Genomic DNA, 27,275 nt, shown 5'->3' on the forward strand with positions numbered 1-27,275 from the left:
GCCACTTTTTGTCCATGTAATAGTTTAGTGGGCTGTTTTCATGTTTGTAGGAATATAAATCTGAATATAAATCTAATCCAAATGCCCTTTAAAAATCGTAATACAACAGGGAAAACACCTATACCTGAAGTCACAACTGAAGATCTGAAATTTGGTTTTTCTCTCATGTGGTGGAAAAAGCCACAAAACCACAATACAACATTTAGCACATGAGGCTAAATGCACACTTTCCAGTAGCCTCAAGTTTCAGGTGCATGTGTTTATTTTCAGTATGTGTCTCATCCACTTCTGTTAATATGTTAATAATGATATTAATAAATACCCTGAAATCTTAGTCATACAGGTTAAGTGTAAATATTGCAGGTGGCTCTGCAATGACAGCACCTGGCATACTGAAACCACAATATACAGTGATCTTTCCATGTAATGTCCTTTCCTTTCTTTTCTTTTACAAAGTGCCTATGTATTTATAGAGTAAAGAAATAGAAGTTTGCAATAAAGGCATCAGACAAGAAACCCAGTCTGTACAAACAGCATTGTCCTGCACTTGACTTTCCTGCTACTGCCAGAATCTGCTCCTGGCTTCATTGAAGGGCTCACCTTGCCACAGACAGAAGCATCTAATGAATTAAACAATACTGATGGAGGTGATAAAGGAATAGAAGATACTGTGGAGTTTTTATCATACTTCCTAAATATAAAATTACTTTGAAAGGGCTTCTCTCTTGTTCTTTCCCTGCTTTGTATTTGAAGCTTGAATGCAGCCACAATCAATACTTCAATACACAAACACTTTACATAAGAAGTAGCACACTGACACACAAAAAAAAGATTTAAAAAAATTATGTCTTGATACTAAAAAAAAAAAAAAAACCAAACAAAAAAAAAAGAAGAGTAAAGCAGAGATAGAAAAAACCCACCATGCTGTAAGGGAAACAACTACTAGCAAAACTACAATTATCTCTGATATAGTGAAGAACCTATGAAAGCACTGGCCAACAGCCTTTCTTTGTAAAACCCAAACTCTATTTCCAAATTTGTATCATAATAAAATTCCCCTCTTGCACTCTTTAGCTTGCAGTATTGAGGCCATAACTCATTTCACTCTCTCTCTCCAAGAAAGAAAAGCATAAGTAAAAACTAACCACAAATCTTGCACTTTCTTGCCATTTGTCCTAGAAGGTGTGTAACATTTTTCAGCTCTGTGTTGAGCTGAATGTGAACTCCAGCGGCAGAAATGATTAAAAAGTGGTAACAGAGAAGGCATCTGCCTCAATTCTCTATTGAAACTCAAAAGTATGGGAAAATGATTCATAGGGAAAGCTCTATATTAGGACAGGAAATACTGAAGAACAGCTAGAAACACAAAGTGAAAAAAGCAGAGCTAAAAAGAATGTGTTTTTATGATTCAGCACCTGCCCCATAATGACATGCAGATTAACTCAAGGTGACCTGAAAATTGTTAATGAAAGTCTGTATGACTGAGTTGGTAATACACGGCTGAAATCCCTCTCTCATTTAAAACAGCAAGTACTTAACAAAGACCTGTTTGTTATCCACTCCCCACGCTTCATATTAAGTGGGCTCCCAGCCAACAACAACACAGTGAAGGTACCCAAATTCATGTCAGCATGACTGGCAGCCTACAGGATTTAAAAAAATTAAGTTTTATCAACAATCTTGAAACAAAATAAACACTATTCTATCAAATCTCCTCTATGAATAAGTAAGCAGGGGTACTAAAGAACGCATCTTTTGTAACACTGTTACTTTCATCAGCTCCTGCTCAGAAGGGTGGAAAGTTTGGACAGATAAACGAAAACTTAAAAGCAGTTTTGCTATTTGATTCATAAAACAGTCTAACCCACTTCTCTTTTATATTGCCTGCAAGATGCCTGCAAAAAGCACGCTCTATGGAAATCCAAAGGAATGGTCTGTAACAATTATATAATTAAATATGACTCAGCTCATTTCAAATACTAGGAGTTCAGAGATACCATGTTAGAAAATGGCAGTGCAATCTCAGACTGTTAGTAACGTATAATTCAGTTACTTCAGCATCAACATTCTTTCCTCCCTAGGGTTCTAATAAGTGAGCAAGGAAAATCTGTATATGTATGTTCTGAAAAAGTGTGTGAAGATATAGATCAAAAATGACTGGATTTCAACTTGCCATATTGCTACTGACAGCCACTGGCAGAGTGACAGCTCTAACCTTTTTTGTTTAATGTTGTGTTTCAGAGTCTTTAGTATGGCTGAGGATAAGACTTTACTTTCTAACGTAAGAGAATTTCCAATGTTCCTAACCAACATAGCTCCAGTAAATACTGCTTTAAGGAAATTACTAAATACAAAGGAAGTACTGAATTTAAAGAAAATACTAAATACAAAGCTGCAAGCATTGGCCACATTGAACTTTCTCTCTAAAAAACAGAGTTTTCTAAGAGGCAACAGTTTCTGTCACACATGCTTTTCTCTTCTTGACCTTCAGATGTGTGAAGATCATGTATCTGAGCCTTCTATTCTAATGCAAAGTCTTTGTTTTCTAAAGCCCTACAGTCCTTCAATGACAGAGAAAATACTAATCTGTGTATTAAGGCAGAAATCCAAATATACTGGATACACAAGGCACTTTTACAACCTCACTGCAGTCAATTGCCCAATTCAAACACTTCTTACCATGCACAATACTATGAAAGATTAACAAAAAGATGAGCTGATTATAAACTTAGTATATGACACTTGCACATAGCACCTAATTTGATTCCTACAGATTATTACTGTCAGCTATATACTTGCTGATGCACATTAACCTGCTTTGCACTCTTCCAGGGAAAAAAACACACTGTTTTCCCTGGAGTTTGGATGCAATCATGGGACATATAGTTTTACTCCTATACAGCATGCTTTTCATTGTGAATTTTTCTAGCATTACTTTTAGCATGCCCTTAAACAGAAACTAGACAGGATACTTGGTGGTTCTTCTTGAGCTCTATATTCCTATTTGTGGTAGGCAGGACCATATTGTTAAGAACCATTAAGTAAAGAAAGTGTCAATATTAATCTGCTAATAAACAATTTCTTCACTGCATCTCTTAAATGACTAAGGAAAATGAAACTGGCTTCTCACTAGAGGAGAAGAACTGGGGAGAAAGCTTCAATCTACCCCACTCATTATGGACAATCCAGTACGACATAATGAAGTGTAAAAAAAAACAACTGAAAAGGAAACAAAGCTTCTTCTCAGACACCAAACAACCTACGAAATATACATCCAGAAGATAGCATCAAGGTAAATTCTTAACTGGAATTTAATTAAAAAAGAAAGCTTCTGTAGATGCTAAAAACAGGCAACAGAACTGACTTAAGAAACTAAAACCCAGACGATTATAAACATTTTTGGAACTAAAACTGTCAGGACAGGAAACACTAGTTTAAATGTCTTGTATTTCTGCAGAGTGAATCCACGCAAGGCCATCTCTGAGTGTTTTAAAACATAATGCTCAAGCTAATTTTCTGCTGACACTGCTGGAAATGATGATAATGGAGTAAATGGGTATACTTCTCAGATGATGCCTTTGTTACATCTCCTTTCAGCTAGAAAATAACTAATTGTTGGTGTTGAAGTGTCATTGTCATAATACAATGGCTGCCTTCATGGCATCAAATTTTACATCCTCTCTAAAAGTGGTTACAAAGTGGGAAAAGATAACAATGAGGATGAAAAGACATTAGGGACTGCTGTTTACTTTCCTCCTCTCTCTTCCACTTTTACTGATATACTGCACACTCCATAGGGTGACCTCTGTTGTTTTTCTTCTGTTCACAGTAAGCAAAGTATTTCTCCTGGATGTCTGAAACTGCTTGGATAGTAATGCTATAATAATACCAAGATTCCACATGTAAGACTTCAGAAAGAACAGAGAGAAGTTTTATGAAGTATTACCAAACACTCTGGATACAAATCCAAGGGGAAACTGGGAGGCAAACATGGTGAGAAACCAGGGAGCAGCATAAAGGCTGGGGCCAATCTCATGTGCCTCTAGGTGGTTATAGAGATCTCGATGGTAGTCATGAAGAAGTCGAGACAATTGGTACATCTGGATCTGCATGGAATAACAACAAGAGACTAAAGATCAACATGTTTTAACATTCATAATAGCAAAGTCCATGCTTCATACTTATCAGAAACAGAGAAAGGTATTTGTCAATTGATGTTTGGATGAAATTGTGTGAAAACAAGAAACACCTGGAAGCCACCTAAAAGACACAGTATGGGTGTCCTGTGAGCCTATAACAGGCTCATTTGCAGGGTTATTCGAACCTCATTTGAACATAATGTGTTGAAGTCTTCTTTTTTATGATTTCCACAGTTTCCCCAGAAGTATTTTGATTTGAAAATCATGCATTTAAGATGATGCACTCTTTTCCTAGATTATCCTTCCCTATTTTTAAGAATTAAATTAAAATTCAGTTTTTGACAATGCTAGCTGTATTGCATCATTATTATTATTTAACACTAGCATCCTTTACTTAAAAAAAAATTAAATCATACCTGCAAAATTGTCATGTCAGGACGATATTGTTTTCTCAGGCCCATGTCAAACATAAGAAACTTCAGCATTTTAAAAGCATCTTCTTCACTCATATGAAGTAGTAAAACTCCTGCTACAAAACTAAGGCCCTGGCAATATCCTACTTCCTGGTCCAGAAGTGAATAGGCTTTCAAAATGTTGTAGAGTGACAGCTGCCCAGCTCCCAGCTGTGCTGAGAAGTATGGATGTGTTGGAAATGTGCGCCCTGTGAAAAGAGCTGAAGTTAGTGACTGAAACTAAAAAATAAACAACATAACCCCCAAAACCTTGTCATATTGTCAAATTAAACAGTCTTTCAAAAATTTAGATTCTTTTGAAAGTAGATTTTGAGTCAACCCACAGGAAGACCATAAAAAAGTTAACAATACAGAACAATTGACTGCTATGCTTTACCACTGTTTGGTTACAGTTATTGCAAAGTTAATTTAGAAACTATCAGGGGGTGGGGGAAACCTGTTGTTTGGAATAGCTGAATACCTGATTCTTAAGACTGACTCCTGAACATTTCATCAAAGTCTAATAAACTATTATAAGGATTATTATAAGGTGTTCTAATAAGGACAACTATTAGGATTGAGGCACAGGCCTAGAACATCTAAGTGGGCTGAAGCCCCTTCCCTTTACTTTTTCTTTTTGTCTTTTTCATGTAAATGTGTCTCCTGTCACAGAGCCCTCCTTGCCTTGGTCCCTCGCAGTCTCCATTTGCCTTTTTTTTTCCTGCAGCCCATACAATACCAAGAATTGAGTACCTGTATATAAGCTATGATATTTGCTATATACATACTATGTGAGAGCACAGCTAATTGAGGCAGCCAACAGACACAGCATTTTGTGCAGCCATTTCTGAGCTTTGTTTCCTTGAGCTTTGAGCATACAGAGACTATGTCCAGGATCAGGGGGCTCCTGAAAGTGTGAGGGTACTGCTGCTGCCTGGTAAGGTTGATGCTAACCAACCCTTGTCAGTTTCCCTTGACGACAGGATGCCTGGAGCCTTTGTTCCAGCTGATCCCTTATAAGGGAGGGCCACTAATGACCTGAGCAATGGGGCAGAGCACACCCTCAGCAAGCTTGAAGGTAATACAAAACTGGGAGGAGTGACAGATACACCTGTTACCATTCAGAGGGACCTCAACAGGCTGGCCAAATGAGCTGTCAAGAACTTTATAAAGTTCAACAAAGTTTAGTGCAAAATTCCTGCACTTGCAGGGAACAAAGCTGTGCACCAGTATTTGCCACCAATCTGGAAAGCAGCTTTGCAGAAAAGGACCTGAGGGTCCTGGTGCTCACCAGGTCAAACATGAGCCAGCAAAGAAGGCTGATGGTATCTTGGGGTGCACTAAAAGTGCTGCCAGCAGCTGGAGGCAGCTGATCCTTCCCCTCTACTCAGCACTGGTGAGGCCACATCTGGAGTGCTGTGCCCAGTTCTCTGTTCCCACTGCAAAAGAGATACAGCCATACTGGAGAGAGTCCAGCAAAGGGCCACTAGGATAACAGAAGGACTGGAGCATGTCTTCTATGAAGAAAGGTTGAGAGAACTGGGACTGTTCAGCCCAGAGAAGGAAAGGCTCAGGAGGATGTTACCAGTGGGCACAAATACCCAGTGGAAGGGAATGAAGAAGAAGGAACCAGGCTCTTCCCAGTAGTGCTCACTGACAGAACAAGAGGCAATGGGCATAAAATGAAAAACAGGAAATTCCACCTTTTTTTTTAATTGTAAGGGTGGATAGACACTGGTACAGGCTGCCCAAAGAGGTTGTGAAGTCTCCATCTACGGACATATTCAAAGTCTGAGCAAACATGACCCTAGGCAGCCTGGCAGACCTTGCTTTGAGAAAGGGGGATTTGGACTAGATCATCTCAAGAGCTCCTTTCCAATCTCAACCACTGTGATTCTGTGAACAAAGACATTAAAGACTAAACCTTAACAGATTTTTTTAAAAAACTTCCAAAGGCAAATTTTTCACTTTTAGGAAAAACTCTCCCCAATCAAACTTCCTCTGTGAAATACCTCAACAGAGGAGAAATCTGAATACCTCTTTTGTTCTAGTATTAAGTGGATCTTGTTTTCTGGTTGCCCACTTGTTAAATACTACCCCACCCTTTAGCTCCTGGAATGCTGCTGTGCTACCAGATAATATCAGAACTCCTGTTTCAAGACAAAGCCTGGGGCAGAGTCCTTCTGCCATCTGGTAGCTGCTCTAGCCTGTCACATGGGACAAGGCATTCAGTTCTGAGTAGGTTTCCCTGGCCAGGGTGTCAGAGTTGAATGCTACAGAATAAGTATTTCTAGCTTTCAAACGAAAAGGAGCTCGCATTCCTTCGCTTGAAGGAGAAGTTACTACAGCACAGTCTAAAGGCAGACCTGCACTGCCTCACTCAGGCAGCAAAGCTCGTTTCTTGTTAAGTCATGAAAAAGAGTTACAAGCTCAGGAAAATAAAGATGCTAAGAAGTTCAAAAAACCAGTAAATGGAGGAGGAGGAGAACTGCTAAACTCACAAGCTTATGTGCTTCTGAGTGCTCTGATGTTGGCTTAACTAAGAATTTTAGCCTTAATTTTGGAGCAAGTAAATGGCCCTGCCCAAAAGAGACTAAATGAACTGTGATACTGCTAGAGCCCCCGAATGTGAAAGTGAGTACCTATTACTTTACTTTTTAAAATGCAATAAAACAAATTTTTATTTGTTAATTTTCCACCGTGTTCAGCAAACACCCAGTGATGGATGGTTTCCTATGACAGCACAGTGACATGTAAATTGAGCCAGCAAAACAGCTGCTATACCTTAGTTCTGCATCCATATGTACAGTCCCGGCCTCAGGAAGCACTATTTACATCTGAGGATGCATCAATTCAACTCGTGTGAGCAATACTATTACACCTTTGGCTCATACTGAGTTAACGAGACCTAATTAGCCTAATTTGGGAAAGGTTGTCAAGTATTACAATCACTATATTCCAAGAACATAGCTTTTTTCTTTCAAGGTCTAAGTGCATGCTCTCAGAAGGATTCTTAAAGATTTAAGAGCAAATGCTTCTGATAGCCTGAAGGAACACAAGTCAGAACACGCAAATCCCTTCTAGCTGCCTATCCAGCCATGCTGTCTGTTACCATGCAGCACTGCAATATTTCAATGTAAATCACTAGGAAGTCTTCAGCTTCCTGATTCACTTTATGGTTATGACAGGGCCCAATCCCTCTTTCAGCTAGTGGGCTGGCAAACAGCACCCTGGAGAAACAACAGCTTGCATGAAAACCACCATGAAGTTACCAATTTGCCAACACAAGCAGTCATTTGTTTCTACAAGAAGAGCACATGGCTAAGATGAGAAGTATTTGAGTGCAGAACCAGGTAGAAAATAGGAACAGCTTGCTGAGCCAGTAAGCCCCAATCTGCTATTTGAGACAACCAAGCTCAGACTCACTGTGCTCCCTACTGTCCAGGAGTCATCCCAGCACTATCCCTCTGCTAAGCTGTTCAATAATTTATCCAGCACTAAACTGTTCACCTCTTACTGAACCACTTCAGTGTCCCACCCTTCACTGCCAGGGCTATCAACGCCAGGTACGCTGGACCAATAGGTATTTGCTAGTAAATGATCTCTGGCTGCACATAAATGTCTCTCTCAAACACAAAAGATTGTTGTCTGGCACGGCTCAGTCCAGGGGAATGCCTAGATTGGTGCACAAAGTCTGAAGGGAGGCAATTTACACACCCTGCCACTGCCCATTCCCAGCTGGCATTAAAGCTCCTTGGACTGTTACTTTCCCAGTGCCAAGTCAAAACCAGGCAGGTCTGCCAAGTAGGGGAAAGTGAAGGTGACAGCCATCAGCCTCTCCCACCTCTGCTCACGCCACTTTCTGCAGAAACACACCTGTTCCTTCACATTCCTATGTATTTTCTGTGCACTGCTTTGGTATTTTGACTTACTTTACCAAGTGTTGCAAAAAAGGAGAAAACAGCTTCTTTATTATCTAAAGCTTAGGTCACCATTTAAACTTGACAAATGTTCTCACAGTTTAGTACCCACTGAAGACAGTCAGCACACTGAGTTTTTAATAAAATAATAAATGAGGGCTCCCAGACAGCTCTGGGTAAAGGTCATCCTTCCTCATCAGGCAAGAAACCCTATTCTTGGTAGACCCTCTTGCAGTGAAAAATGCTTAAATACTGTTTGAGTAGTTATAAAGAGCAGAATTATGATGGGACAATTTTGTACTACAGCTTTACAGAAAAGATGTAAGAGAAAATAATGCAATGGGTATTAATCATTCAGATCAGTCCAAGTACAACTTTTCCCATAAATTTTTATCATGACATTTGGTTACTTGCAGTACATAATTTCCTTTGATGGAGTTTTTCATTGCAAATTCATTTAATCAAATGCAGTGAAAATGGACTTCTTAAACTGATGCACACAGCTCCTCAGAACCAAAGTGTCAGTGCTATGCTCTGCAAGACATTGATTTTTTGCCTTTATTAGGGAAGAGCATATTGAATACTGAGTTCAATATGGGAGTATCTCACAAACAAGAGCTGTGATCCTCTTGGAAAAACATCAGCTCCTGGTTTCTCACACCAGATTAAAAGCAGTTCTTACCAACAACCTATTATTAAATAGTCAAAGGCATTTTGTGTGTTACCTTCTTTACGTATCTTACAGAGATCACAAACCCTTTTTTTAATTTTAGACCACCACTGTACTTACCTAGGTCAATAAGAATTGCATGCTGTTGGGAAGTTAGTTGTTTTAGGAGTTCTTTATAAGGTGTGTCCTTTGGTTGTTGTTTACTTGGAAACTGATGTTTAAGATGGTATTGCTCAGCTAGAAACTTCCAGATCTCCCCACGGTGGTGACGTGGGACTCCTGAGTAGAGAAAGCAATTAAACCAGTAATTTGTACTCCTACTGAGGGTTCTGCTATAGTTAACAGGATTGAGGAAAGGAAGATGCCTATTTGCTATACAGTCAGGCAGATCCCTATTGGCTACCTCCAGCGGACCATAGAAGTAGATGAAACTACAGTGCTTTTACTTTCTGAACCAATAAAAACATCAGCACCTTAACAGGAGTGATTTAAAGCAGAAAGAAATACTATGAACTGCCTAAGGTTAATGCTTACATCCAGTCTGAGAAGCACTAGAAGAGGCATCAAGAATTGCAATACTTGTCTCTGAATATGCTTATGTCAAATTTTTCTGTGTAAAGTACACAATAAAGTACTGAATAGAACTAATTCACACTTTTCACTAATACAGCATGGACTCTGATGTTATGAGTATGTTTTAGGAAGGTGGGATGCACACATACCAAAAATGTAAATAGGTACAAATGAGATGTGATCTAGAGGCTACAACACAAGGCAGATAATCAGATAGCAAATATTGTATTGCTAGTTTTGCTATTGGCTTGCTTAATGACTGGTACACATAAAAATGTTTTAAAGTTTGAATTTATTTCTCTTTAAAAAGGGTAGATGTTACTTAACTATTTTACATGAGCAATGACAGTCTTCATTTTTAAACTGTATGTAAAGCTCTGAGAGCAAAATAAATTCAGCACAAGATTATCACTCACCATTAAATCAGCTACACAAGAAATCAATGCACTTTCACTTGTCTAATCCATAATGCACTGGAACCAGATACTACAGTTTGAAGTAACTTACAGTTTGAAGTTTTTAGGACTGTTTTTTTCTTTTGGTATATTTGTAACATATGGAGGACAATAACAATAGGAGAAATCAAGACTTACTCAAGCATACAAGTTACACGGAAAGATAACAAAACACATTAGGATTTGATATTGTTTAAAATCTAGACTTACCCAGGTATTTTAAATGGGCAATTTGGTTTAACTTGCTTGTATAATTGCACATAGTCAGGTGCAATATTTAAAATATTAAACTTCTGACAGTGGTTATATCTCGATACTTCCTTTTCAGGTTGGAAAGCTTTGTAAAGAACTATAAAAAGCTCCTTGGAGTAGCCATCTTCACAATTAGTCCATATAGCACTCAGCCTAAGGCCTTTGGGTCCAACCATGGCAAATGCAACACTGAGTAATAGCCCAATTTCTTAGAATATTTAAAAAACATCCTTAGGTTGTATTACTTTTGCTGCAGTGGAGATAGGTGTGTTGGTCAGCCCTGCAGTTGTGAGGAAGACTGTAAGTGGTGCTTGCAATGAAAAAGTTCCTGAACTCAGAGAAAGTTCTTGACCTCAGAGAAAAGGCAGTTCTGCAGAGATACCATGTCTACTGTTTGTGCACAGACATAGTACACAGCCTGGAACAGAGAATTTCCAGAAAACAGGGCAGAGGGCTTCTTCAGTTATTCACACAGTCATTCACTGGCATTATCCAGGCTTTTTTTCTTAAACTGTAACTTTTAATTTATAAAATTAGATTGCAAAACTGTAATGAATTGAGGTAGCATACAACTCTCCTGGTTAGGACAGATGTTATTAAAAAATGTAGGCTATAGCTCCAGTGATACAACTGCAGCAACCATTGAAAGGGACTGGTACTTGTATTTGCATAACCATGATGGTACCAAAAATTGTTACTTGTTTAGTCAGCAGCCTGAGGAACAGAACTAGAGAGAATATGGTCATAAGGAGTGGTTAAGTGGCCACACTATTCAGATACAATCTACATGCATTTCAACAACTCAAAAACCAGTTTACCTTGTCCAACAGCGGAGTGTATTTTTTCCACATCAAATTTAATCTTTGACCTTCCAGGTGTACTCAACATTTTTTCCCAAATCAAAGTTACATCTTTTAAGCATGGTGTGATTTCTTCATAGTCAAGTTTCAGGCGTCTGTTCTGCAAATTGTTTTCAGATGCTAAAAAGGGATATAATGAATGTAGAAGTTAATATTGTTTACTATTTTTAAAATGGATTAATTTAACTTACAACTGTCTCGTGCAATCGCCTGAAACATTTAATATCAAAAATTCCATGATTCTGGGGTTGGATTGGTTTGTTTGGTTTTTTAAAGATATTAATTGTGTTTGGCCAGTTAAACTGAATTTCCTACTCCTAATCATGATTTCCCTACTCCTAAATATGAAGAAACATGAGACATGATGACTAATGAAATAAACATATGATTTTCATAAAAGGAATTTTCATTTTCCCAGCTCTTCAGTTTCCCAGCAGAAGACTTTCAGCAAATGAAAACACAAACCCAATTCAGTCATCTATTTGTTATACATACAGCCCTGTAATAGTGGTAACTAAGTAAAAACAATAGCTGGGAAAGCATCAAAAAACCATGGCAGAAATGAAAATGATTCTGTAGCTGAGTATAATTCCAAAGTTTAGAAGTAGAGTGAGAATTTCAAAGGAAGTCTTGGTAAAGTTTTTTTTCCTGTGGGGGCATTTTAGTACTATAATGTGCCTGGAAAATAGGATTTATTAATGTTAAACATGTAAATGAAATAATTAAGCATGTTTTGTGACAGTGGATGGATCTGTACAGGTAATAAGACTGAAAAAACAGAAGAGGAGAAAAAGAGGTGTAGTTCATACGAGATACAAATATGTCAGTCATCTATTCCTAAAAGGATGAAATGATGAAAGAAAATGCTATAAGAAAACCAAGATGAAGCTACAAAGACAGCACTGAGGAAAGACAAACAGCGGGAAATTTATGGAGAAATTAACAAAATAGGTTTCAAATTTTTAACTAGGCTGAAATGTGGCTGAGTACTAAATGCACCTAATTCCAGGACAAGAGCAGCTCTCTACTTGTGGGAAATGAAGCAGAGCAGAAGTTCAAAATACATAAAAGTCTGGAAAGGCTCTATAATATTAAATAAAAATTAAAAGGTAATTCTCCTGCAAATAACATGATTTGAAACTATGTTTGTGAAATAGTGTATCATGAAGTGACCACGCGTTTTTTATTAATTTGCCCCGATGTGTTTACAGCACTTCTTTGTTGTGAGGATGCATTACTGTAAAGGTAACAAGATACTTTTATTTCAAGGATATTCTGCCATATATCATAAGCCTGCTGCTACTTTTGAGGATTTCACAGTATACACTCAGAATCACTTCTATCCATTTCAGTCTTGAGACAATCTATGTTAAAATGTTATTATATTATCTTTTGATAATTTAACTCTCCCTTATTTGTATTTTCAACTCCTTTATATAAATTTAATAAACAGTTAAAGATTGCCTATTTACATTGCAAATGAAACTATCAACACACTAAACTCAACTTGTTCTGAGATCTGTATCTGCAATTCAGGGTTTTTAGATTATTGAATTCCAAAGTCACAAAGGGTTATCAGGTCCTGTACTCCCACTAATTACACAAGCATCTAGATTTTAAAAACTAAAAAAACCTATTTATATCTGAGAAGGGTACCTCCTCATCCTGTGGTTGCTTTCACATGTGAATGACTTCATTCATTCAATGAAGCTATTCATGTGAGTTGTGAGGTTACCTAAGTGTTTGCAAGATTTGGACCTCAGAATATTTAATTTTTAATTAAGTAATTAACTACAGATCCATGAAATACATCTACTCATAGTTTTATTATAGCTCTGTGTTCACACTGAAGGTAATTCAGTCTTTCTAAACTATTTGTCAACTTCTTCATATTTTTGTTACGTCAAAACCAGCACATTTATAAATCAGATTATTAAAAACCTTAAAACATAGATGGTATTGTATGTATATAATGAAAAAAACCCCGCATTTAAATTTCAGGTTATAGGAAAAAAAACTTGGAGAAGTCTTATAAAGTTTCATCTTCCGCAAACAAATGTTTTCTGGTGCTTGGCAACTTTTCAGACTTTTCTGCTTTATTCAGTCTTCTTATGCTATGGGCAAAAATGTGACTTTTGAGGACTGAGGTGAGAATGTGCCTTTTTCAACAAGCTTATTTAGATACTGACACTACCCAACTCCTAATATCGCACATAAGCACTACTAGTAAAGATGCTGTGGTCACTGCAGCATGGTCATCTGTTGTTTCCAACTATTGTCTCACCACCTTCATGCAGCAGCTACCTAGGACACTTTCCTCACCCCACAGGGCATACAGCACAGCTGGGCCTTCACTTCTGCCAACACCCACCTCATTCATTCACTAACTGGCTTTTCAGACATGCTCATCTTAACATATGTGTGACAGTTTTGCAATTTTTTCTTTTGGGCAGACAAAACTGGAGCATCTAGTCAAACTTGCTAAAATGTGTATAGATATTAATGACCTGTACTTGGCAAAAAATTGACTGCAGGCTGTAAATTCAGATAATTTGAACACAAGATAAATTAAAAAAAAAAGGAGTATAAATACACAAAACAAAGAAAATTTATTTCCAAATGCCATAAAAAAGTTACAGAAACTCATTTACAACAGCACAGTTCTAAGCTTGAAGAGATTGTATAAATAGTTTCTCTTAGCACCTCTTCTCCAGATGGCCTCAGCCTCTGGCCAAGGACACTGCATATCTGGCATCCATTGTCATATTTTATTTTACTGGATTAGCTAGTACATTCTGGGAACATGCCTGTCACTTGTGGAGTTCTTAGGAAACTCAGGTGTCAGGTGTTCTTCAGACGGTTGAAACAGGAGAGTTACACTGCTGGGAGCAAACAGCCTACAGGTGCTTTTGCAGGCCATATCCAATACCCAAGAGGTGGTCTGTCTTTCCAGCCATGTGTCTTAGCCTGAGTTTAAAGAAGGACTTTATGTTTGGTGTACTGAACTTTCCATAAAGCTGGGCCCTCTCTCTACACACTTCCTGGAAGTCTGTCCTTCCTCAAGTCGAAAAAGGAAAAGAAATATTGCCATTTTCATGCCAGGTACCTTGCCTTTTGAAGGTTCAGGTGCCTACTCCCTCCCTGAACATCTAAAATCACCCAGATAAAAATTTCTGTCCTCATCATTCATATTTTCAAAGAAGCAGCTCTCAAAGGCAACTACTTATGATTCTACATACACCTGTTCTTTATGTGTAAAAATTGCAACCTAAATGGATTTGTAGCAGCTAAGTCATTCACGGAAAAATTGTGGTTAAGAGCAACTGTAAATTACAGTTTCTCAAGGACTGATCTAAGTCATTACCACTCTGCAGAAAACTTGCCTGCACAGTTAGGTACTACTGCAGGAACCCATAGTTTCACGTCCACAACAACCTCTTTAAGTACATCCTTTGAGCCCCAAGACTGGCTAAACACAACGTTGCAATGACCAATACTTAGACAAGGACTTGTGGATGTCAATGTAGAAAAGAATCAGTTCATCATAATGATCATGCTGAATTCCTTGTGAGAGCTTCTAGACACCAGCCTAAAAAACCCCAGCCATGGTAAAGAGAGTGTCTCTTCAGATCAAGTAAATAATAAGGTGAGGTAATAAAAAACCTGTGGGTTCCTAGAGTGTTTCATTAAGGCTTGGTGCACTCCACTACCAAGGCCACAGAGAAAACCAAAAGGTGAATTTGTATTGCAGTAGGGTGTAGTACTGAAGAACTTCACCAACCTTGTAACTTCTGGTTTTCTTTCTCCATTCTGAGGAGCAGTATCTGCTGAATAATGGCTTTCTTCCACAGCTCACGAAGCTCATGGGGCGTCCTCTTCCTTTCTTCTTTCACCGGCCCAAAGGGGCCATCCTCACACACTGGTTCCAATGGGGATCTGGGTGGGAGGTCTCCCAGTTCACAGTAATCTTTGAAAAAGAGAAGCTGTTGTTAACTACTTGGATGTCACGAACACATGAATGAAGGGACAGTTTGCACGTATATAGATATACACATCTATAGATAGACACACTAACTCATGTATCCATCTATATCTAGATAGATAGATAGATAGATAGATAGATAGATAGATAGATAGATAGATAAGAGGTAGCAATACCAAACTAGGTTTCCCAAATGACAGTTTCAAACAGAAAGCTCCTTCAGAATAAGAATCATACAGGCTAAAGCCTAGAATATTTTCTTCTATAACCTGGTAAAAACATTGTACCACACGCCAGGATCACATCTTGCTAATTAGAACTTTACCCGCAGAGAACTGAAAGGAAAAGGCAAGTTTGAGAAATTACAAAAACATAACCTACAGCTGAAACGTGGCATGACTCAAATAGCAGATAAAATCAAAAATAACACCCACATAATTTGAAGAATAATCTCTAAAGCATGTTTAACAAAGAAAACACACGCCCTTAGCTGCACAAACACACCACCACCTAAGGCCATACAATGGGATGATTACCAGTTCTTAAAGTAAATAGGTGGAAAGAGAGACAGGCACTTAAGACTGCTTGCTTTCACTTCTCATTTTTAACTATATCATAACCTTCTGTACTTTTTCTCTTGGCTTCAGATGGCCTACCACAAAATACATCATTTTGTCAAGCATGCAAAGCAATTTTAAGACTGAAAACATTACAAAAGGAAGTGAACATTAAATAAATCTCAGGCAAATTAAAAAATCATTTATTTTTAGGGAAAGGGTATATAACATTGTTTTACATATGCAATAATGTAAGAAGCACAAGCTGTTATACTTTCTTAATACCTGCTGTAGTATCACTTAATTTTATAGTTTTATATAGCTTCTCTGGAGGCTCAGCAGTCTTTGACACAACCTGTATCTAGAAGAAAAATTACTTAATTCACCAACTTTAAAATGAATGATCAAAACAACCAATCTTTTCCTACCAAATCTCAAACAGAAGGCCATAGCAACAGCACTTCTTCACCCAACCAGAATAGTTATGAAATGGCTCCCTGAGCTATACATGCAAGACAGTGCTTTAAAGTTAGTGCAACAAAATCCATTCACAGCCTTGCCAGCCAAGGACAAGTACATCTGTGTGTGCTATTTCAAACAGCTCCTGCAAAAGGAACATTCCTGAAGCAATTATTCTGATGGCAGCTCAGTGCTCCACGTCTTTATCATTGCCTAGCATGGTGGTAAAGATTTTGAATTAAACACAGACATCATGTCATCTCTTCAAAACTAACAAAATAGGAAGGTTTCCCCCCCTTTAAGTTCTGCCCAGACTGTCACTTTGCTTTGACTCATGCAGTTCATATGCAGCTATTCTTTTCTTGTTTGTTCGAAGGCACTCACACAACTGAGCTCAAATGACTAAGAATGGAAATGTTCACAGCTGTTCACTTCTGCTTTTCTAAGTCTTGCCACTCTCAATCTTCTCCTCTCAAAGAGTCAGAGAGAAGTAGAGTGGCTCCAAATACCACCCATTTCCTTATACAGTATTTATTTGCTTGCCACCACAAAGTCTAGGGCTAAAATACACATATAAAAAAGAGTGCAACATTTTCAGCTATCAGAGCAATTTAAACCTTTACAACCTTGCACTCTGGGTCTAGATGTGGATACCCACACTTCTAGTATCTACAGCATTTCAAAGAACAATGAACATCATGGGAATGAGAATCAGGCAAAGGTCAAATATTTGACACTTTAATGGCAATCACCATTTTTGCAAAGAAAATAGGAAAACTGACAGGTGCACTCAGAAATACAGCTGGTTATGAAAAGTATCAATACAATGAAGATACTATTATATTCATTAAAAGAAACTGGGAAACATTTATCTTTTTTCTTTAGAGGTAAATGGAAAGACTTCAATGGGCTAAGATCTGCAATTATGAAAGAGCTACAGGCAACTGACAGCACACAGAGAAGATACACACACTTAATAACTTTCAACTTTTATTGACCATGAAAGTAAAATTATTTTTATTTGATAGCTGGTTTTGATGCAATTGTAGGTTTTAATGCACATGCTATACTATCAACAATGTTCTGTACATTTTAATGTAGAATTTCTAAATATAGTAGGTTTGATCCCAATTTTCCTTAGTGCATATTAAGAAATATTTAAAGGGAAATGCTCTTAAGGATAATGCTGGTAGAATTCACTTACTTTTTTTGGAATAAAATAATAAAGAAATAAAAAGACAATCTTCAAGGGAAGTTGGTAATTTCCTCTAAGGCTGCATACAATAATGACACCATAAGAAAGAAGAATCAACAAAAGTACTCACCATACACCAATGCAAAAAAGTGAAAGCGATCTAGATAGGAAACCCCTTATCTACCGTACTGTGTCTGTGGTCTATTCACATCTTACATTTGTGTTCCATTCTCAAAGCATCCAATATGGAATGCAGGCACATCCTGGGGGAAGCAAGTCTCTTCTACACATCCTCCCAGAGATTTATGTATCTCTTTTAGTGTCAAATGTGTATTCTGATTTTATGTCTGCATATATACACTGATATGTTAGAAAATAATAGACTATGTCCAGATACAGTTTATGGCTACCTACTTGCTAAAAAGCCCTAAACGCAAAAAAATCCAGGCTGGCAAAACACATGCAAGGAAACGGATAAAACACATTGAATTCTTAAAGCAAGAATAAACACATTCAACATCCAGAATCTTCCTGTCTTTAATGTACACATCCCGCTTCCTCAGAACAAATTTCAGGGATTGGTCTTCAAGTACCAAATTCACAAGTTTTTCAGAGACGTTACTCACTTGTCGTTCTCCAGTTGTCAAACTGTGGCAACACCTGAACTGCTGCAAAGCATTATTAAAGACCACAGTCCTGCTTCCACTTAGGTTGAAAATTTCCCCTCTGTTGCTTACTAATCTGATAAAATCAGTATTCATTAAAAGAAATAATGCTTAAGGCTAGAAAAGAAAACCAAAAGGTTACAAGATTCTATAAGCTGAACAATTACGATTATCAACCCTACCTCTAATGCTTCTGTGAAGAATCCTAGGATTGATTTTGCCTTCCAAAAAGCAGCTCCTTTTCTATTTTTTCTTTCGCTTCTTATCACTTGTGGACATTTAACAGAAAGTCTAAAGTCTACACTGATAAAGTGCAGGACATTCAAAAGCTGCCTTCCTTCCTGTCTGCACACTGGCAGGATTTACAGAAAGCAAAATGAACCTGTTTAACTGCTCAGGTGGCCTGTCAGAAGTCTGCAGAGTTGCATCAGCTGTTTGGCTGGTAAAGGAGGGAAGAAGGTGAAACGTGAAGGTAATCCCTCGAAGCAAAATAAAAAACTCAGACATTTGGTAAGTCAGCACTAACCCATGCCCATGAACATACAAGGTGATAGACATACCACCCAGCTTCCAGATGCAGAACAGACAAGAGCAGAAATAATGTGACAAGGAACTGAATATTGTGTTGTTACACACTGGGGATCTGGAGGATAGCAGAGAAAGCAAAGATAAACAGTAGAGCAATTGAACTGCATCTGACTGGGAGCTCACATTCCTCTGAACCAAACTGCCGTGTATTAACAGCCAAGCAATGTGCACCCTTCAGAACTTTTATGAGATTAGTAGGTGCACTTAAGCAGGATCTGAATGCTTCAGCACACACTGAAAGACTGCTTCCCTGTTCATCTGCCAACTTAGTCAGCTTTTGTTGACTCCAATTCCATGTTTGACCTGGCCCTAACTCCTTTCAAATATATTGCTTCCTTTGCTTGCACATAAAATTCTACCTCCATACATGCTACTCCTACAAGCCTATAGCACTTCTGCTCTCTAAGGCTCAGGATTTGGCAAGGTGACTCGATAACTATTAGTATATTTGATCAATGGTAATCTTATAGTAATTTTCCATTTGAGGTTCATACTTGGACTACACTTCAGAACTATTTTTCTGCACAATGGAATTTTACAAATCTTGGGTCAAACCCAAGGATTCCATGAGAAATTGCACTTCACTGGGAAAACCACCGTCTTTCCTGGGCTTGTGAGAACTTCTTCAAGATACTGAATTTCACGTGACACTTCTCATGAACCAGATGGAAATGTTGCTCAAATATTCTATCACATCCATATGCACCTAAAAAGCATTCCTCTTATGCTTCCACTACTTACAATACCCAACAAAGGACAACGCCAGTAGGAACAATGGACTAAGATGGAATTTGTACAGCTCATTTATTCATTTATACTCAGCTGCTCACTTCACATGGCAGTGCTTCAACCCTAAGGTGAAGAGTATCCCTACACTCCAAAAGGATCAACAAACACATTACACAAAACTCTTACATGGAAAGATGACACAAAAACAAGGTACAAAAGATTAAGAAGGAAGTATCAGGATATATTAGTACCAGGACCCACACTAAAGAAAGTCTGTACATGGAAAGATGGTGAATGACCTCAGTAGTAACTAAAACAGACAATATCTGATCAGAAATTATATGAACAAGGATATTTCATTTGTAAATCACTAAGAAAAAATTAGTTTATCAAATATTTTCCTAATCAATCCACCTTAGTATTAAACAAGGTTTAAGTGACAAACCAACTTAAAAGCCTAAATTTAAAAAGCATTATTTTCAGAATGTTCACTTAGTCTAACCAAGCTCAACTGTCAAAACCAAAACAAAAAGATTCATCTGTGACTAGAAACTCCAACACTTCAAGTAGAAAGGAAGGGCTGACAGAGAGGAGGCTCAATAATAATGCATTACCACCAACTTCACTATGGAATTGTTTACACATGGCTCTCTACAGGCAGTGTTTACCAGTCACATCCACTCTCTGGGGTTAAAAAGTCAGACAACATATGGTGAGAATCTGGACAGAAGAATCCATTAAGCCTTTTATTTACTACATTATGTTATTTGTCTTTGTTTCATTTTAAACTTTACAAAATTTAGCTTGGCAAACAAACAAGAGAATTTCAAAGTCATTTAAGATTCAATTGCCAAAAGAAAAGACATCAACAACATCCTTAATTCTCTTCAGATTTTCCATTCAGGTAGTTCAACACCATCTTTCACGCACAGAAATAAAAAGGAGTGCAAGCTTCTATAACCAAAGATATAATATTCCTATTATTTTACCCAGCTGCCGGGAATATTTAACTTCATAACCAGATGTGGTAAAATGACCAGGAGCCTTCTGTAATTGGAAAGCTTCAGATACAGAATCACAAGAAGCAACAAGTTCTTCTAATCTGATATACAACTTAAAGCAATGGCTGAATGAGGAATTCTTGAAAAACTGTGTATTTCAACACTGTTGATTAAAATCAGCTTTGGATGCTTTGGACTTTGATCTTCTTTTAAAGCCAAGACCTTTTAAAAAGTACTCCCTACCTCCAAATTAATCTCATTTGCTAATATTATCAATCCCTGAGAAAGGAATGCCCTGATATTTCAGCGGGCACAGAAGCATCCAAACGTTAATCATGTACTTACTGGCTGTAGCCAAACTTCTGTGCTGCAAATCAAGAGCACATATCTGCTCTGAAAGGAGCAGAACTGAGTGACCAACTGGTTTTGATTAATAATAACTGTGCTGCTAAAACAGTATTGGCAAACACATTACAAATAGCTTACATCCCCCATAAACACTCCTAAGCACAGAATGCTAAAGCAACAGCTTATAGTATTTGCAATGCTACTACAAAATGATTTTTAAAAAATTTGCTTAAATAATGAAGAGATATGGCCCACACCACAAAACACATAAACAGATAGGTAGGTGTTAACTACAGCTGGTTTAAAGAATAACAGCTCTTCTAATTCAAACTTTTCTTCAGCACATAGGATTTAACAGTTAACACCTCTGACAGAGGCTGAAACCGAATTAATTTTAATTAATGAATCGAGTTCATTTTCTTGTGCAGAGATACTTGTGCTTTCTACCACTTTTTTTTCTGCAACTCAAGGTCTAAAATAAAACGCAATTGCTTTTTTTATCTGAATTTATTTGCTGAGTAGTGCTAAGTGGTACAAGCATCTCATTGCTCTGAATTTCAATTTCTTTCACTATTCAACAGGTAACTTCATTACACATTGCCCATATTAAAACAAATCACCCATTCTCCAACCTAAAACTGACAGAGCTGTTACAAAAATCTTGTTGTGTACTTCCAACACACCTCCCTCACCAAGAAAGCTCCAACAAGCACCACTACTTTCTCACCATTTCCTTCAAAAACTATTCACATGCCCCTTAAATCCAGCAATTGACTTGACTGTGCTGGGAGTTTCTGACAATCTGCAAACCAGTTCTCCTAATATGACCAATTCTGAACAGCCAATATGTGAAAACTGTAGTTAAAACTGTCCACTGCACAGAGATTTATAGATGCTGAATACATGTAAGCAAATATCTTGCTGCACTGCAGTGCAAGGTGAAATTTCATTATCTTTCTACACAGATTTAAGGATGTCCTGCTCCTGAGCAGAGTAAGGGCACCCACCCTCACCGTCCTGCCCTACCTGCTCTATTGCTTGTGTAATACTGTGAGTGGGAACAGAAAACTGACCCAACTGAAAGTTAGGGCATTTGAGTACGTCCATACTTCATCTGGTTTAAAATGATCACTAAGTTGTTGTTCTCTTCACCTTTTTACCAGTGAACAGAGAACTAAAGAGTCCTGGACCACCTGCATAGCAAAAAAAATGTGGCTCTTGAGTGATGCTACAGAAGTAGGAACATCTGCTTACAAGTAGGGAGGTATAAAGGTAAAAATCAAATAATTGAGGAAACACATTTGTTACTTAGAATGTTTAAGACAGTGAGTAGGAGAGGCAGAGGTTTAGAAAAAGAATAATAAAAACCTTTCAGGATAAATGTAGTATTGTAACAGATCGAAGTGTGATCCATTTGGTAAGGAGACTCTGCTTCCCTTTTTCCATCTCTCCACTTAGCAGGATTCAGCACTCATTACACTCCCACAAATAAACAACAAAAGCAGAATTCCGAGGATGAGTCACTTCGTCTGAAGGTGCCGGTGAGAGAAACGCTGCCCCCTGGTGTTCCACAGCACTTGCAGAATCACAACCGTTCAGGGGAAGCCGCCAACAGCAGGAGCTGAGGCTGGAGCATTTGAACTGCAGCTTGCTACTGTGGAACTAGCATCATTCAGCATCCCATCCTCCAGCTACCAGCTCCTAAAAATCATTTCACCCATGTAGAATATCCTTTCTACGTCTTCAAACTGGACATCAGCCTCATCTTCAGGCTCACCAGGGATCACCTGGCTCTCCTGTCAGGCAGCAAATTGCATAATAGTTCTCTGATGTGCTTAATTGTAAAGTTATGTACAGAAGCAGGGAAAAATTCTAGGGGAAGGGGAAAGTTGCAGCACCAACAAGCAGGAAGTGGCTGGAAAAGGGTGTGTATGTGGGGCTTTGCTCCCACAACAACCAAAAGTAATGGTTTCTCTACAAGGCTTTGTGTTGTCTCAGAGTGCTTGCCTTGTTGAGCATGGCTACTTCAGTCCAATCATCAGGCAAGGCAGGAATCTCAACTGGCAAGAAAAAACGGCTTTCTAACATATCTACCTGCAGGATTTTTCTTCTACTGATTTAGGACAGAATACCTTCCTTCATGTAGAGTAAATCCTTCCTTTTAAATGATGGTGTCTGCAAAATAAACTGCTCTCTGCCTGGTAATTTGTGATGCAGCCCCCAAAGCACAGCCAGCAACCATTTTGTTCCACCTGAGCTACAGAAGATGAAGTTTCAGCTCAAACTATTAGTGAGCACTTCCTAAATAATTACAGGATTCACAAGTGCAAGACAGTGGGACTCAGTGCTGTTTAAGGTGTTCAAGCTTCAAGTGGAAACTCAGGATATCAAGACTTTTATCAAGTTCAGTACCTTGAAAGTATAAGATCAAAATTTCAGTAAAAGCTATGTACCAGTTCTCTGGGGTTTCTTTTTCTTATAACTTTTAGTAAATACACCTTCATATCCTGCTGTGTTAACCACACAGAGAGCAGCAATGAACATGATGCACTTCGAGATTCAGCTCACCACCTGTCTATACAACCAAAACCACAAATGTCAGAGCCCAGGTTTTTCTGTGAATATAAAGCTTAAAGCTGTCTCTAGTTCTTGTGACAACTTACACATTCTTATGTGCAATTTACTCATTACAACCCAGAGAAATTACAGCCACAGAGCAGTTTCATTTTGTTGACAATGCCTGCCCACATGCGGTCAAAGCAATGCACAGTTCAGGCACCCTGGTGAATTTCACATTTAACACAAAGTTTAGTAAGGGAGCCTAGGTTAAACTTGAACAACTGTATCATCTCTGAGTCGCAGAGATCTGGGTCTCTTGGATGAGAGACTTACTGGCTTTTAAACACAGCCCTTTCCCAGCTTCTTTCCTCACTCCTCTCCTGCAGATTACTCTGTAGCAGGGTGTTGACCATGGCACCTCAAGGGAGAAATTGGTCAGTGGAGTCTGTGTCTATAAAGGGGAACTCATAAATCACAGATGTTCCCTTATTTCCTTCCCTTCATGCTTACTTTCGCAGAACATGACAAAGCACGTTATCTTTAAAACCTTCTTTGCCTTCTGTCCAATTTGGCTGAAATTGATCTTTTGGTGATATATCAGCTGTTTGTACAAATTAAAGGAAATCAATCTAAAAAGAGTGAGAAAGACTTAAAAAAAGACAGAATATGAAAGAAAAACAAGATGATGAATGACAGGTAGTTACATTTACTTTGGAACTAGAGGGGTTTCTTAGTTAACTGTGGTGGTGAGTCCAATGTAGGACCACTTGCACAGCAGCTCCCTTTAAGGCTACAGAGACTGGAAAACAAGTGAGTATCTTTCACTGCCAAAAATGTTCCAGGTGATGCATAAAAGTCCAAATATAAAAACCCAGTATTTGCTTTAAATAATTAAAAAAACTGCTGACACTGAGTTTTCTTCTGTTAATAAACTGAGTATGTGAAACAAAAAAGAAAATGAATGAAGAAAACTGAGTACAGTGAAACAAAAAAGAAAATGAATGAAGAAAAAAGGCCGAATATTTTAAATTGCTGCTCCTATTAATAGCACATCCTGTTTTCCATTTTGGCCACACTTGTTTCCCAAAGTATTCTGCTTACCCAGCTGTAGGTTGTTAAGATTGTATCTTGCAGCTATTATGTCTCAGAGGAAATGCTTGGGTAGGCAATTTAGGTGGATTTTATTTTCCTATTTAATAGGGGAAGGTTTTGTGGCTTTCAAAAACAAGTAAGACTATTTCCAGTCACAAAGAGAGACATCACACTTGTAAAAATAGAAGTTTCATATAACAGCCCTTCATATAACATGCCTTCAAGTACAACAGAGCATTTCACATCTATGTTCACACAACATGCTCCTGAAAACACTTCATGTTGAAGTACACTAAATCTGAGAGGCATCTGTGCCCATATATGCAGCTTACCTCACTGTCAGTCAAATTCCATTGCAAGCAGTGCACAGAAACACTTCTGTTATGTGTCTACTCCAGCTAATCAAGATCTCACTTTAAGATGCAAGAAAAACATCTCAGTGACATTAAGATGGTTACTTTTTACTACATTTACTATAAGATAGTCTTCCTTTCTGTTTCCTTACACTTTTTATTATTTTTCATACAATGGCCTTAGAGGTAAATCAGAAGTTATAGCTTACAAAGCTCATGCTATGAAATTCAAACTTTAATGAGCCAGAGGTTTTCTCAGGGATTCTTGGCCCCAGCATGTCCTGTACTAACCTGTACTATCCAGCTTACATAAAGTGAATGCACAAAATGATGCACATGCATGCTTATGCACAGCGGTTTTCCTCTAGTCTGTGTTCTTCAGCTCTACAAAATTTCACAAAATAATTATGGGAACAGTGGATAATTATGACTCAAGTGGCAAATGTCACAGACTAGAGCAGCATACATGAGGACAAAGCATGCACTACAGAACTCAAATGAGATCATAAAATAAATGTAATTCCAGCTGGTACACCTGGATTTAACTAGTCTGTAGTTCTATACTCCAACACAGAAAGATGAAATAGAAGCATCCTCTTTTCTTCAGCACAATACTTGGTGATGCATTTTTCCCCAGAACTCATTAAAATAGTACACATAAAAATAATTTCTTCTCTGGCTAGTTAACATGAGACAATAGAACAATTTACATGTGAAGCTGAAATGTAAAAACTCAACAGCTAACCAGCTGAGTGTTACCAAAAAGCAGGTGGCAAACTGCAATGACAGTACAAACAGAACACCAGGCAAATAGGTCCCCTTGGTGGACACAATGATTCACACTTCACACACTACATACACCAATAACTCACAGAAGCAAACCCAGGCCTTACCATCATATCTGCTGGGAGAATCACAGGCTTTCTGAGGGGTAGCCACTCGCAGGAATATCTGCTGCCTCCAGGAATGCCTTCGAGTCCTCACGGGGCTGTCGGCATCCAGGGGCTGCTGGCCGTGCTTGGACTCGTAGTCGCTGAAAGGGCAGAACACAGAGCAGTGTGTGAGGAGGTCACCTGGGGCTGCCAGGAACAGCCACACAGCCCTGGGGAACTGAAAGGGCAGAACACAGAACAGGGTGTGAGGAGGTCACCTGGGGCTGCCAGGAGCAGGCACACAGCCTTAGGGAACACGTGGGCACTGCCTTGGGAGTGCAGTGTGCTGTGCACATGCCGGGCCAAGCTCACAGTGTCAAGAAGGTGAAACTTGCTTTGTGGCAGAGGCTTACACATGGTTGCAAACAGCACTGGGGTTCACAAACAGGGACTGGCAGCTCTGTACAGTCTACTCTGTCCAGTTTTAATTAATTTTCAGTTTTCTTTGCAGCAGTACATTAATCAGAATGTATTAAAGATACATACACAATAAGGTAGCTTTAGCATCACACTATTTACATGCCATCCATAAAACTTAGCAATTATTCATAGGTGACACACAGACTTGCTGATGCCTTTTGACAGTACTCATCAAGGAGCTTTATAAACACCAACTGAACTCCCAACCTTCTGTGTACTGGGTATGCAATATATCCCCTCCCAACACAGCCTGGGAGAAAAACTTTAAACCTTTCTGTTAGCAAGTCCACCTCTGAAATAAGCAACAAACTTGGGAACAAAATCCAAGAGCCTTGGATATTACTCCTTTGATGTCATCCACACATGCCATAGAGAGGTTTTTATTCAGAATACAAAATGAAATAGTGAGGAACAATGCTGTTTTCCTATTAAAAATCCCACTAATAACTTTCATCTGTTAGAACTCAGAACTATTCATTGCTTTATTCCAGCTATTAGCCAAATGGTTACATGAGTCTTTGTAGAAGCTGAAAGGGATAAATGAAATCCAGATAGCTCTGGCAGCAACAGGCAGGAGCATTTTACAGGTCATCCTCTCCTTCCAACTTGAAGACACTGACATTGCTTAGGATGAATCATATATTCTCTTAAGTGAAAACTCTCTTATGTCAGGAACAATCACAGAAATACATAGATAGAAGCTGCATGACCATTGCAACATCAAAGATGACTAAAATCTACAATCCTAATAGGAGAGTAGTCTGGGACAGCTTAATTATTTTGACAGCAATTACATGCAGAATACATGCAGGTGAACCATTGCACAAATCAGGTTTTGAAAGTGCAAGAAGCATTTGAAATATTTCAGACAAAGAAATCTTTGAAAATACAGTTTTACCTCTAGGCTTTAAGAGAGAACCCTACCTTGTTGTGCTCCTAAAGTCAGAGGTGTTATTTTCATCTACAGGAGCCAGAAATTTTAAGAAATTTGGCACAGAAGAGGAAGAATGAAGCTTTTTCCTTAAGGCAGTACGGTAGGAGATGCTGAGAGTGCAGTTGGGAGAAGTATAGTTT

The 27,275-nt window shown here is 38.4% G+C and overlaps 1 protein-coding gene across 11 annotated transcripts in view; it reads right to left on the reverse strand.

The window, feature by feature from the left end:
* The window catches only part of TBC1D1 (TBC1 domain family member 1), a 101,434-nt gene that overhangs the window by 7,930 nt on the left and 66,229 nt on the right, over window positions 1–27,275 (reverse strand). For 4 of the 11 annotated variants that reach the window (XM_059845008.1, XM_059845007.1, XM_059845009.1 and 1 more), the window contains 7 exons: window positions 27,126–27,245; window positions 25,743–25,882; window positions 15,103–15,288; window positions 11,280–11,441; window positions 9,302–9,460; window positions 4,556–4,800; window positions 3,947–4,106 (listed from right to left, as the gene is read on the reverse strand). In XM_059845008.1, coding sequence (XP_059700991.1) covers window positions 3,947–4,106; window positions 4,556–4,800; window positions 9,302–9,460; window positions 11,280–11,441; window positions 15,103–15,288; window positions 25,743–25,882; window positions 27,126–27,245 — 1,172 coding nt within the window. Of the gene's footprint in view, window positions 1–3,946; window positions 4,107–4,555; window positions 4,801–9,301; window positions 9,461–11,279; window positions 11,442–15,102; window positions 15,289–15,572; window positions 15,601–15,684; window positions 15,716–18,140; window positions 18,298–18,361; window positions 18,562–25,742; window positions 25,883–27,125; window positions 27,246–27,275 lie in introns of those variants that run through there. The other 7 variants (XM_059845010.1, XM_059845012.1, XM_059845011.1 and 4 more) reach the window with 5 other exon arrangements.

Source organism: Haemorhous mexicanus, chromosome 4 (genome assembly GCF_027477595.1).
Source record: "Haemorhous mexicanus isolate bHaeMex1 chromosome 4, bHaeMex1.pri, whole genome shotgun sequence".
Taxonomy (NCBI): Eukaryota; Metazoa; Chordata; class Aves; order Passeriformes; family Fringillidae; genus Haemorhous; species Haemorhous mexicanus.